Source organism: Nannospalax galili, unplaced genomic scaffold (genome assembly GCF_000622305.1).
Source record: "Nannospalax galili isolate Female #2095 unplaced genomic scaffold, S.galili_v1.0 scaffold227, whole genome shotgun sequence".
NCBI lineage: Eukaryota > Metazoa > Chordata > Mammalia > Rodentia > Spalacidae > Nannospalax > Nannospalax galili.
Genome location: NW_008360303.1, coordinates 6,767,602 through 6,781,789, shown reverse-complemented (window position 1 = coordinate 6,781,789; position 14,188 = coordinate 6,767,602). Strand labels below are relative to the sequence as shown.

At 38.8% G+C, this 14,188-nt stretch overlaps 1 protein-coding gene across 1 annotated transcript in view; it reads left to right on the top strand.

Annotated features, from left to right (window-relative positions):
• The window catches only part of Pla2g4a (phospholipase A2 group IVA), a 177,277-nt gene extending 163,861 nt beyond the window's left edge, over window positions 1-13,416 (top strand). Inside the window, exons 16-18 of the mRNA XM_008824261.2 lie at window positions 2,151-2,346; window positions 4,163-4,320; window positions 12,853-13,416. Coding sequence (XP_008822483.1) covers window positions 2,151-2,346; window positions 4,163-4,320; window positions 12,853-12,984 — 486 coding nt within the window. The 3' untranslated portion in view covers window positions 12,985-13,416. The remainder of the gene's footprint in view (window positions 1-2,150; window positions 2,347-4,162; window positions 4,321-12,852) is intronic.
• The last annotated feature ends 772 nt before the right edge of the window (window positions 13,417-14,188 follow it).

The window sequence follows — 14,188 nt, the reverse complement described above, 5'->3', positions numbered from 1 at the left end:
CTGTTTAGGAATTTTCCTAATATGGTTCCTGCTCATCTTCCCTTTTTTTCTTTCTTGCTTTTTTTTCCTCACTTTTTCCTCTCTTTAGTTATATTTATTTACCAGATATTCAGTATGTGATGCACAGTGTTCTAAATACTATAAAATGCTATATTCTAATTTAATTTTAATTGTGGTCCATGTTTTGTAGTTGAGGATACTGAATATAGAGAGGTTCAGAAAAACACACTAAAGCTACAGAGCTGGCATTTGGATCCAGGCATTGGGTCCAGTCTGTGTTTTCACTCTGTGATGTCTTATCTCTAATTTATTCCCCTGCCCCAAAGCTGCATATAAATGGAAAAAAGTTCTCTTCCAAGACTTCTCCGTATTGATTTATATTCTCTAGTTTAAATTTAACATTTTTATCTACATTTTTGTGTATATGGAATGTGTGTATATGTGTATGAATGTGGTATGTATGTATGTGTTCATGTGGGTGTATACACATGTAAATGTGGATGTGCATGCACATATGTATGCATATGCAGAGGCAAGAGGTAGATGTCAGATGCCTTTTTCAGTTGTTCTCCACCTTCTCTTTTGATATAGGATCTCTTACTGAACTTGGAGCTCATTGATTCAGATATACTGGCTAGACAATGATTTCTAAGGATCCTCCTGTCTGTTGTTTATAGACATGCTGCTACTGTACCTACCCAGATTTTACATGGCACTGCAGATCCTCATGATTGCATGGCAGACACTTTACCAACTGAGCCGTCTTCCCAGTCTGTACATATATTGTTTTTCACTCATGCATTGAATTATTCAGCTTTGATGCAGAGAGAGACAAATAGCTCTTACGGCTAACACCAGGCGAGCACTTCCTGGCCATGCTGCATATGTGCCTGCAGTGGAGTCATCTGCAGTGCTCATCTGTCTGATGGGAGGCATAGTCCTCATACTGGGAAGAAGCGAATACATGGATGTGATCATTCAGTCTCTCTTCCTCACTGACTAAACCCCTGAAACCACACTTACCCACCATACATATGCTTGCAACATGGGAAGGCCTGAAGTTTAACTTCCTTTTCATAAGCGGAAGTCAAAAATGCAATTTAGGGAAATGTAAATATTTTATATACATAAAATGAATTGATTTAAAAATAAATACATAATTTTATTGCCCTTTTTAAAGAACACAAAAATGCAATGTCCTAAAAAAACAAATTATATCAGTATACAAATTCCTATGAAGTTTGTTACGGTACCATACATAAGAAATTAAAGAAACCATTAAACATTTAGGAATAGCCAACATCCAAAACTTAAAAATCTAATTATATGTAGTATCTCAGAAAAGCTATAACAGACACTTTTTAAAAATAACATGTCTTTTAAAAAGTATTTTCTCTACAATATCAGCTCTACAAAAATGTAGTTTTTATCATGAAGCTAATATTGAGCTACACTTGAATTTAACATTCTTAGCAAAGCAATTTGGTCCTTAAAAATATTTTCTTTATTATTTTTATTTTATGTGTATGAGTGTATTGCCTGTGTGTGTGTAAGTGCACCAGTGTTGTGCAGTGACCACAGAGGTCAGAAGAGGGCATCAAATCCCCCGGAACTGGAGTTATGGATGGTTGTTGGCCACCATATGGGTGCTGGGAATCAAACCCAGATCTTCTGCAAGAGCAGTCAGTGCTCTTAACCTCTGAGCCATCTCTCCAGCCCTTCAATTGATATTTTTAAGCACTTTTGTGGAGATAGCAGGTGAAAAGTTAGTAACAGGATCTCCCATTCTGCATTATCAGAGTGTTTAAACTCCTAAGGCTCAAAACCCAGTCACATAGTTATAAATTTTGGAACCATTATATTTTATTGCTGTAGCAATTTCTTAAACATAGTTTTATTCAATTAAATTGATTTGTAAATTTTTCAAATGTGTGCTGTGTAGCTAGCCAGTGCCAGGCATTGACATGGCAGTATTGACTTTGTTTGGAGAGGAATTTGACAGATTTTAGAGATTTGCGTGGCTCTCAAGAACAGTGCTGTTTATCTTAGTAGCTGCTGACAGTAACACCTAATGAATTTTGAATAATGGGCAGACCAACTGAACAAATGATGACTGGAAATTTTTAGATGCATCTTTCTCTTTCCTATAGGAACTTCTACTTGCAGAAAAGTGGGCTAAAATGAACAAACTCCCCTTTCCAAAGATTGATCCTTATGTTTTTGATCGAGAAGGACTGAAGGAGTGCTATGTCTTTAAACCCAAGAACTCAGATATGGAGAAAGATTGTCCAACTATCATCCATTTTGTTCTGGCCAACATCAACTTCAGAAAGTACAAGTCTCCAGGTACACTGGGAATAAAGTCTATTCCATAAAATAGAAGTTTGTTTGGGGAACACCACTGACACTAAGCTGTTTTATACTTGCGGTGTTCCATGAACTGCTGCCCAGAGTGCTTCTCTTACCCTGATAGACTATGGCTAATCTAAGAGCCCAAACACTTTCCTTCTTTTCTACCCCAAGATCTCAAGTTTCTCATAATCTGGAAACTGGAAGATGTATGACTAGCTCAGAAAAAAAAATCTGTAAGACATTGAACCAAAATCTTGGATTAGGTTGGTTTGATGTGTGTCTTTGTCATAAAGAATGCTAAATATTTTGATTTTTACCTTTGTAAGATAGCTCTTGTTTAAAAAAATTATGAAAAAAACTGTGGAATTTTAACTGAGCATAAAAACAATGTAATCTAAAAGTGCTGCATGTGTAACTGCTTTAGGCTGCCATGCTGTATTTTATAGAAAAGGAGAGTCAAGTTCAAGAAATAATCATTCTCTTCTACCACATCTAGAGGAGTCTGTAGACTTTTCTGCGTTCTGGAAGATACTCATTAACAAAAGGTGGATGCTTAAGATTCTAAATGCCATATTGTTTTCAGACCAGAAAATATAGTTTTTCATTTTGTGAACGGAAAGACACAAGAAAGATGGGTGGGGGGATATGAAGAAGAGGGTAATCGTGTCTGGATTGCTCAGGAAGATAAAAGAATAAAAAGGGTGGAGCTGTTGTGAGGCTTGCTCAACATGGAAGGAAGAACTGGCTCGATTTTTCATGTTCAAACAGTGGAATCTGAAAACTTAGACAATTGCTATTACTGTCAGTCTCAAACAGAAACTAAACAGCTGGTAAGTACAGGGATTTCTGTGGATAATGTTTTGTTTTGGGTTTCCCCGAGCCAGATTCTCAGAACAGGATTCAAGTGTGAATGGTTAATTATTAATAAGGGAGTGAGGAAGCAATACAGGCAGGAAGGCAGACAACAAAGCACATCTTAGTAAGTCAGGGACCTCAAAAGGAGCTTGACCTACCTGGGAAAGTGTAAGGCATAGAGTCCGGGCTCTAAAATCATCCTTTTCACCTATGTATTAGCAGGCAAGGGAATTAGGTGTTATATCACCGTTTTCCAAGTACGCCTGACAGGGGCACAGTGTTATTCATGGGAATCTCCAGCCTGATGGGCAGAGCAGCCTCTCTTCTTGCAGGGAGGGAATGAAAGCTACAGGACACTGCAGTGCCACACTGAGGTGTAGGCACTGGCTATGGGAGCTCTGTAGTCAAGGCATACAGATGTGCTAAGTGGCCTCTTTAGGGGCTGTTCTAGTTTGTTTCTCCATTGCTGTGACAAAACAGTCTGACCACTACCAACCGGGGGAGGAAAGGGTTTATTTGTCTTACATCTCCCAGGACACAGTCCATCACTGAGGGAGCCCAAGGAAGGAACTCAGGGCAGGAACCTGAAGTCAGGAGCTGAAGCACACACAGGCCATGGAGGAATGCTGTTTACTGACTTGCTCCCCTGGCCCCTGCTCAGCCTGCTTTCTTATACAACACCTGCCCAGGGGTGGCACCACCCACAGTGGGCTGGGCCCCCTCCCACATCACTCAATAATCCAGAAGATGCCCCACAGATACTGCATAGGCAAGTCCAATGGAGGAAATTCACCAATTGAGGATCCCTCTATCTAGGTGTGTCAAGTTGACAACTAAAGCTATCCAGCACAGGGACCCTCAGTGCCTTCTTCATGGCCATGTCTTTGTTTTATCCCCCAAATTTTAGAGATTTTAGTTTTCAAAAAAACAACGTTGGTATTCTTTTGTTATACAGGTGTTCCAAGAGAAACTGAAGAAGAGAAAGAAATAGCTGACTTTGACATCTTTGATGACCCCGAATCGCCGTTTTCAACCTTTAACTTTCAATATACAAATCAAGCATTCAAAAGGCTACATGATCTGATGTACTTCAATACACTGAACAACATTGACGTAAGTTTCTCCCGCAATACTGGAAATGTCAAATGACTAGGATATTACATGAGTTCAGAAGAAGACAAACAGGGCTCAAATGACAGGATCCAAAATGGGCTGCCTTGCTTCTTAGGAATCACTTTACTAATCTCTAAAAGAACCTTAGAAACTTCACAAATATGCCTCCGCATAGTCAAACTCCCATTTCGTATTCTTGTTTGATCGAATGAGGGTTAATTCCCAACTGCTTTCCTGAAGTATCTCATGCAGTCATCTCATGGTAAAATATGTTATGAAAAGGAGGAGAATGATGAAAAGGAAACCCAATAGTAGTGAAGCATGAGCAAGAGTATCATTAATTTGCGAGTCTTGTCACAGACTTTGAATGAAAGCATCCATGCTTTCAATGTTTTATTTTTGTGACTCTTAACGAGTGTTGCCAAGTACAACAGGCTCCTGCATTTTTAGCCTTTGAGATAGCGTGTGTGCTTTGTGTTGGGAGACTTTAGAAACAAGCCATTCCCTTCGGTACCAAGCATTCCTATCACTGGCACATCTGCTGCTAAGATTATCTATCTATGAAACTATTCAGTCCTAAATTTATCACTTTGGAGTACTGCTGTGTAATTGAAATAATCAGTTTGTGGTCCCAACTCAGAGGGTCCAACAAATTGTTATCAGTTGTGCAAGCTCAAATTCATTGGCCTACTTGGATTTTACACATTAGGAAAAAGAAAAAAAGAAAGAACTAGATGCAGGCATTTTTTCTGATTTGCTAGGTGTTTTTGGAGATAATAGATGACTCAAAGAAAGGCCCAGTGTATGGATATGCTTTTTCTGTGGAACTTAAGTAGACTTTGTGGGCTAAGAGAAGTCTGGCGTATCAACATGCTTGCCTGTTTAATTTTCCTTGTGACAATTAATGATAAGCTGTATACAATCATGCTATAATGACCATAATGTTTATTAATCAGAATATTTTCATAATCATATGAAATTTTTCCTAATAAGCTTCAGTTCCTATAATTCAAAAATTCTTTCTTTTCTGCCTGCATTTTCTAGTACATAATGATTAATATATAACATATCGCAATTTGCAACATGTTATTTTCTTAATATATGCTTAATAAATCTTACAAAGGAGTAGACATTTAAAAACCTCATGCTCTCTTGCTTCTGTAATGACAGTTAAAATTTAAAGATAATTAATAAAGAAATGAGTATTTTAATCTGTGACACCAGGAATAAGCAAATTGCCAAAGTAGTTATATAAAGCTTCACGCTACTAAAAGAAAAGAAAGTTGAGGAAAAATGTCACAGTTATTATACTTTTCCATTTTGAAACAAATAGAATCATTTATTCCTTGGGATAAAATGTATTAAACTTGATAAGCAATCCTCTAATGGAAAGAACCAGAACTGTAGGAATTATAAATACCCCCTCAGACCTGGGAATAAACACACATATATGTATCTTCAACAGCTACATTTCTCTTGCGGTTTCAGTTCTTGTTTATATAAAACCTCCTAGGATATTTGCTAGAAGTAATGTTATAGTTCTACTTATGTATTTTATAAGCTTTCTTCCAGGTAATTTGTCTGACACATACATGAAATGTTAATGCCTGAACAAAGGTAGACTGAATTCTAAAATAGCCACCTTGACTTACAGCACATTCAATGCTGATTTTCACAAAGCATTTTTAATAGCTTCTGTTAACACTGTGGTGTAACATTTAGACACTAGGATATAGATTTTATAGTATTTTTAAATTCAGGGTGGCCCACTTATAACTAAATACACTACTCAAAACTGAGAGCTTTAGTTTCCTCATCTCTAAAACAGATGCTATAGGACCTATCATGACACAGAGTGACTAGAAATATGTAATTAGATAGTGCCTAAACAGTGTCCTACAGCAAAAGCTGCTTAATCAATGGAGATCCCACCTGTGCCTTATTATGTCCTGCATCCCTGAAGGTGCATGAGAAATAAACCTGAATTACAAAAGTGTTTAGGATTCAGGGTGTAGATAAGCTCTATAGGCAATGACAGTCTATGCATTAAGTAAGTGTTTTAGATGACTTAATGTATGGGTTTTTTCCCCCTAAATTACATGGCCCTTGAAACTCTTATTCAAGTGTTTCATGTGTTGTATGTGTGTTTTGTGTGTGTGTGTGTGTGTGTTATAAAGGTAAAACTTCTAGTTTTATAGATATTTTAGCTCTCAGTGACCTCTCTCACATGCCCTTTAACCAAGAAGACACATTTCTATCATCTGTTTCCTGGCAAGCGATAATACATAAAAAGCAACCAAACTCCACTGAGTTTAGGATGCTGGGCCACTCATTGGGTTCAGTCATTTAAATCACTGCGCCACATCTAGGGGGGTAGGATACTAATTTACACTTATGCAGCACTCAGAGTGTCAGAGTTTGCAAGTAGCAGACACTGCAATAAAACAGAATGCAAAGACTTTCATCACTAAGGCCTAAGAAGACAGTTTGCAGCCTTGAGGCCAGGGCCACTGTGGCTTAAAGCAGTATTTCCTCTACAATTCGTTTTCTGGCCTGGCTTTGCTCAGAGAAGGCCACTGTGCTAGCAGCTGCCCGTTGCTGATGATGTTTCCCCGGGACATCCTTCAGAGGACTTTGCCTCTGTTTTTGCTCACTTTTTGACAGCAGCCTGGGTTTCTCACTGGCATCAGGTTCTACACGTCAGACCTCCCAAATTCCTTTTCAATGAACATCACCATTTTGCTTTCACAATTATGGTATTTTGTGGGACTGAAAAAAATTCCTTATTAGAAACTTAACCTTTAGTGGCTTAGACTAGTAGACATGTGGCATGTGGGGTATAAACGTGCCTTAGATTCAGACCCCATTAGGTATGTAACCATTGCTCAGCTGCCCTTTAGCTGGGTGACCTTGGGCATGTAGATTACACTTCTCATTTGTAAGGGGAAACAGCAATATCTATCTTATAAGGGTCATGGTGGGGGTTAAGTAAAGTAATATGACTTAAGGACTTAGAATGGAATAGATGAGAAATCAAAGCAGCTAATACAGTAATTATTAGTTTTCAGAGTCTCTTCTGCTTTTAATGTTAAATTATTAACTATAAAACAGTGACTCATTTAATTTTTGTACTCCAGGGAGAGATGGCACCCCAAATGAATACACAATGCAATTTCATGATTTATTTTTACAAGTCATTGACTTACTGGGGATAACAAGGTCAGGATACAAGTTGCCACTAGTTGGAGACAGAGCTGTTGATTATGGGGACTCTATACAATACATGCCTTGCTGTGCAGTGTGCCTACACACCAGACTGATAAACTACTAGTTTGTTCTGACTGGAACACATGTTCTGAGTATTCTTTTACCAAATTTGTTGAGTGAACTATCACAGAAAAAATATATGGTTTATCTAATAGCACTCAGTTATCAACCCAATAAACAAATTCAGGCAGATCCTACTGCACATATTGCCTATCAATTGATTCGATATATGCCAATATACATAATAATTAACTTAAATTTTGTCAAATCATTTTATGAAGTGTTCGCATTAGCTACTTTTCTAATTAATATGACAAAATACCTGAAGAAAAGCAGGGAGAGTTTGTTTTGGCTCACAGTAGAAGGTACAGGCCATCCTGATGGGAAAGTTGTGGTGGCAGGAGCGTGAGGCAGCTGGTCGCAATGCACAGACTGTCCGGAAGCTGCACCAGAGATGACTGTGCTCGGCTGGCTTTCTGCTCTTTATTCAATCCAGGACCACAGTCTGTGGGATGGCATTGCCCACATTTAGGCTGAATCTTCCTACCTCAAGCTAATCTAGAGAGTCTCTCAGAGACATGTCCAGAATATTCTTTCCTATCTGATTCTAGATGCTGTTAAAGTGACAGTATTAACCCTCACAGTGTTAAACAGTAGATGTTAATCAAAATGAGGGTATGTACCTATTCAGACATACTAGTGGTTAATTCTTAATTTGATGGCATGTCATCATCTCAGTAAGAGTGTCCAGATACAAGTTAAGGTTCTTGCCTTTCAGAAAATAACCTGGAAGTGTATTGCACATCTTGACTTTTTTTATTAGGTCCGCAGGGAAGGAAAGACAGTGATCCCTGTAACCATCACAGTAGGTTGTGGCTGACAGTGCAGAAGACAGGTTGACAAGGCAAAAGCCTAATAGAGTCATTTGACTGTAGTTTTAAACAAGATGGGGTTCTTCAGAGTAAAGATACAGAGACCTAGGGTGGACTACCCAGTTTTATTCCATGGTTCCTGAAGCGTGGACAGGTGTTTAGAAATAGAATTGCCTACTGCTGATAGAAAGTCCATGAAGCCTGCCTGCCTGTTTGGATTCCTCTTTTCTGTGCAGCATCCCGTCCTACTGGGGCAGAATCTTTTGAAGTGGATCCTAGGATGTACTCCCAGACAAAGAAGAGAGTTCTTTTATTGCGAGTTCTATGAAAGGCAGGGGAAATTAAAGCAGTACCATTAGACTTTATGGCTTGCTTTGGTGAAATGAGTTATAGTTTCTATGCCTCCTCCCCTTTAGGGAAGAAGGATTCTAATTTCTATGGCTTGGGGGCAACTTCTGGGTAGGTGACAGAGAAAGCAGGGGAGAAAGCAGATAGATGTTTCTGAGACTTTTCTGAAGCTTTCATTTGAAGGTTTTTTTTTTTTTCTGAGTCTTAGCAGCCTCCAAATCACCTGTTTTCAATGCTATAGCCAATTCTGTCAATTTCATTTATATTTTAGTTGAATGCATACTTATTACCAACCATGCCAGGCATGGTTGCAGAGATACAGCAATATATAACAAAAGAACAAGGAGTCAGAATCAGTGGCCCATGCTTGCAGTCCTATCACTCAGGAGGCTGGACTGAGGCCAGCCTGGACTACATAGGGAGACTCTGTTTCATAAAACAAATAACCTAAACAAACAAATAAAAAAAGGAAAAGTTTTGAATGCTGAGTATTAACCAAGTATTTTCCCCCAAATATTTAATACTCAAAACTAGCCGAAGAAGTGTGTGTGTGTATGTGTGTGTGTGTGTGTGTATGTGTGTGTGTGTATGCGTGTTGATTTATAGGCAAGGGAATCAAATCGATTAGCTAGTCAAAATGCTGAAACTCTGAATTATGTTGTGGGAGGAGGGCTGGCAAAGGTTAAAAGTCTTTTCCTTTTTTTCTTCTTTCTAAATCATTTATCTCTCAAGTAGCCTTTTTTCTTAGTGTTCCACAAACAGTCTCTTTTGCAGCCAGGCCAACCAGTTCCCACATAATCTCCTATGTCCCCTCTGCATGCCATAGCATTTCATCCTCAGTTGTGTGTGGTTCCTCATGGAGCAAACTCTCTGTCCCTTCTGCTTATGAAATCTCTGCCCAACTCTAGTCACACTGTCACCATGGAGTGAACTTTAATCTGGGTAATTTGACTCCAGCAAGCACATCCTGGGCATTTACTAGTTTTCCCATGTTTATTATGTATCTTTCATATTCACAGTTCTGGGATCAGAAATGAAAAGACTAAATCCTGTTTTCACAATATTTCAGTTACATTGGGCAAGCAGAACTTAGCCACAATAATCCAGAGAAATCAGTTTTTTCCTATATTGGTAACCTCTTTCAAAGTACATTGTAATTTCCTCTCTCAGGCTAGTTTAAATTTGTGCGACAAGAGCTCCACATTTGTTTACAAATTGCTCAATTTAAGGTCTCCAAATTCGTTCCTTTTGGAATTTGGGGGTGATCTCATTTTACAAGTTTTTCTTCTGTGTTTGCACTGATGAAGAATTAAGGGAACTGTTTCAAGAATTAAGAAGCTATTGAATAGCACAGTAAAAGACAACATGGTTGAGACTTGGGATGGGCAGTGGGGACACAGAAGATTGGAGTTTGAGGTATGTTGCTATAATAAACCGGACAGGAAGGATTTGGAATCTCTGTATTCCAGGGAATCATGAAAGAAAAAGTTAAACGTAGATCATTTAAGATTACTCTGAGTAAAAAGAAAAATTATGAAGCTTCACATTTGCCATACTCATTTTTATATACATCCAGATATACCAGCAGCATGTTAAAGATTTAAATATAGCAAGCAATTTAGTAGCAAGCTTATGTAGAAGTCTTCCCTTTGTGTGGCAGAATTAACAACTCCCAGGGCTGGCTGTGTTCTGAAGTTGGAGAAGCCTGCTCAGTTTTCACAGTGTTAATGTGCCCCCTGGTGGTCCAGCTTGCACATTCTCATTGCATAGGATTTGGGATTTCCAGTTATAAACACAAATGTTGGCTTTCGATTAAAAGAAAGACTAGGAAAGTACTAGGAATATGAGCTGAGGCTCAATAATTTGTGGCACTAATACTGCCATTTCTTTCTTTGTCTTTCTATAATACTGGGGATTGAACCCAGGGCCCCATGCATGCTTAGCAAGCACTTTACTGCCTGATCTCCAGCTCTAGCCCACAAAGAGTTCTTTTTCTTTTTCTTTTTGACTGCTGATTTTTTTGTGCCCGTGAATTCATTTATAAAAAAGCTAACAGCAGAGAGTAATTATCAGTGTAAGTTTCCCGTGGTGTTTTCTGGTCTAATGTGTTTTAGATGCTTTATTTCATCTGGCCTGTCTCTGCACTGAAGACTGAAGACTGATGGTTCTCTGGCAGGTATGAAGCAGCAGAAATGAACCATGGCATCCAAGGCTGGATCTCCAGAAGGATAGTGAATGTTAGAAAACACAGTAGTACACGTGAATGGCAGGGTTGATCTGCAAATTTATACCATATACTAAGCTAATTCTTTCCTATGTAAAGTGCTTGTTTCTTGTAAACTTTGTAGCCTCCTAACTTCATCACTCGTAGTCAGTTTAAAAGTAACAGCATGAACAGACTCCAGTTACAGTTGCTTCCTTATACCAGGCTTTGTCCAAAGCACTTTACAGACATGGTTTCAAATCCCCAGCAATTCAAGGTTAGTAATGTTAATTCCCATTTTAAAAAGAAGAGGAAACAGGCTTAAGGGTTTTGGCTAATTTCTACTTCACACACCTAGAAGTGGTTGGACCAGGGGGCCTTTGATCTCTTTCACTGAAAAATTCATTATGTCTCCCTTACTCATAGGAAAGTGGGGTCAGCACATACTTGCTTAAAAGGCTCAGTAATATTTAAGTCTAGTTCCTCAAGAAGATATCAGCACATTTTTTAAGCATATAAAAATTTTCTTTGTGACAAAAATCTTTTTTCCAGAATACGACGGTTTATTTTTTATAGTTAACTACTCTGGAAAAAAATTGAGGCTCGTACTCTGAGCATGACATTAAGTTAAAGAATACTGACTGTGTTAGCTTCACTGAGACCTCACATCTCCCTCTTCCAGACACTGGATCACACTTGCTATATGAGCTATGAGGCTGGAAAAGCCCTCTGTGCATGCCTCTGTGGCCAGAGGAACCACAGAAGCTCTGAGTCGGAGGAGGTCGTGGGGTCTTGAGCTCCAACTTCCCAGCATAAGGCTAAAAGCACATGGGTACCACAGTGCTATGTAACAATTTCTGAGGTGGAGAATAAAGGCAACTGTGCAATAACTGCCACTTGCCTCTCCCTCTACTGCCCTAAACATCCATGTTGTTGACAGTTACCAGGGAATGGCGGCTTCCTGGTGCTGATAGGGTTTTAAAACATTGACAGAGCTGTGAGCACCATCCAGCATCTTCCACAGTCCTTTCTCATCATTCCACAGTAATGGCTCTGATCAAATCCAAATTTCTTCTTCCCTCCTAAAGTTCCTAACAAGGCTAGCTTCATATCGTAAAGAGTATATAATACTTCTTATATGTTCTTCTGGTCATAAGCAATTTGAATAAATATAAAGATTATTCTGAATGAAAAATAGCAGTGCATTTTCATCAGGAAAGTCACCAAGTATGGTGTTTCTTAGTCGGAGGACACTCATATTTTCTAGTTGGTGAGAAGCAGGGAAATTCTCCAGCGATGCCTTCTGTCTTCATTAGGGGAAGTCCTACTTATTTGTGGTCTCCTATTCCCCCTTGCCTTTAACTATAAAAAACACAAATTATAATACAATAATTATAATTTCTTCCATATTATCATTTCCCTGAATAGGATGGATTGAGCATAAATTTAACACGTTACAAACATTTTTTTCCCCCAAAGTTCATCAGCATACAATATGGAGCACTCCTGGAGTACTTTTTTTTTTTTTTTGGTCTTTTTGAGACAAACTTGGAACTTGCTATGTAGACCAGGTTGGCCTCGCACTCACAGAGATCTGCCTGCCTCTGCCTCCCAAGTGCTGGGATTAAAGGTGTGCACCACCATGCCTGTCCTGGGGCACTTCTTAACAAGAGTGATTGGTGGAACGTGGAATTGAAATGTGCATGTGAACTCAGATTTCTTTCAATGTACTTTCCATAGCAAGGAGACTACAGAGAGATCAACTCAGTATTTTTTTCCTTCCAGCATATCTTTCTGGGGGGTCCATAGCAGTGCTCATTATATATCTGTCTTCATTTGCAGGTGATAAAGGACGCCATAGTTGAAAGCATTGAATACAGAAGACAGAATCCATCTCGTTGCTCTGTTTCCCTCAGTAATGTTGAAGCAAGAAGATTTTTCAACAAGGAATTTCTAAGTAAACCCACAGCGTAGGCTGTGTGTTGGAAAGTGCAAGTCATTTGACTTCCATGACAACTGGATGTAAAGGCACATTAGATGTAGTTTACTGAGCGTAAGAGACAGGCAGATACTCAGAGTTGCAGTTATGTAGCTGCAGGAAATGAATACTCTTAGGAACTGTTAGGTGGGAAATGATGCTGATTATGTAACATTATACTTAGTAACAGTTCCTGTCAGTATGAATAGGGATATATACTTTATTTTAAACATTCCTCGTCAAACTTTTTTACCTGTGCTCTTTTTAAAAATGTGGTTTTAAGATATTTAATAGTTCAACTCAATAATTAAGGCTCCCCATTGTGTGTGTGAATGAATGATATTCACTGAGTAGATTTATTCATGCCAGGATACAACACTATTTTTATTTATAGATGCATATACACATATGAAATAAACACCTCAATGTGAAAATGCAGGTTTTGTTATCTTTTAAAAATTTTTCCTTGTGATGTATATGTGTGTACATGTATGTATGCATGTTCATATGTGTAAGTGCAGATGCACGTAAGCCATGATGTATGCATGGAGGTCAGAGGACAAGTTCAGCCTTCTACCTTGTTTGAGACAGAGTCTCTATTTGCAGCTGTGTGTACTAGGCAACGAGCCCTTGAGTTTCCATGGTTCTCCTGCCTGTGCCTGCCTCCTCACTATAGGAATGCTGGGATTATAGGTGCACATTACTGTGTTTGGCTTTATGGGGATCCAAAGTTAGGTATTCCTGTTTATGTGGCAAACACTTTACCCACTGAATCATCTCCCTGGCCCTTTTATTCTTTTGAATGAGGTGTTTACTTTTGCTCTGGAAGTTTTTAGATTTACTTCTTTTATACACAAAGATATTATTCCTTAATTCAAATGTGAAACAATTTTTTTAAGGTTTTATTTTTAGTTTTAAGTATGTGTATGTATATACGTCTGTGTGAACATGAGTACAGGTGTCTTCAGAGGCCAGAGGCATGTGAACCCCTGGAGCTGGAGTTATGGGCAGTTGTGAGATGCCTAATATGGGTGCTGGGATCTGAACACAGGTCCTGTGCAAGACTGATACTTGCTCTTAATCGAATCATCCCTCCAGCCTCGTGTAGCTTAAATTTTATCATGATTCTCTCTCTCTCTCTTTTTTGTGGCAAGGTCTCCCTGTAGCCCCAGCTGGCCTGGAACTCCCTAGGTAGACCAG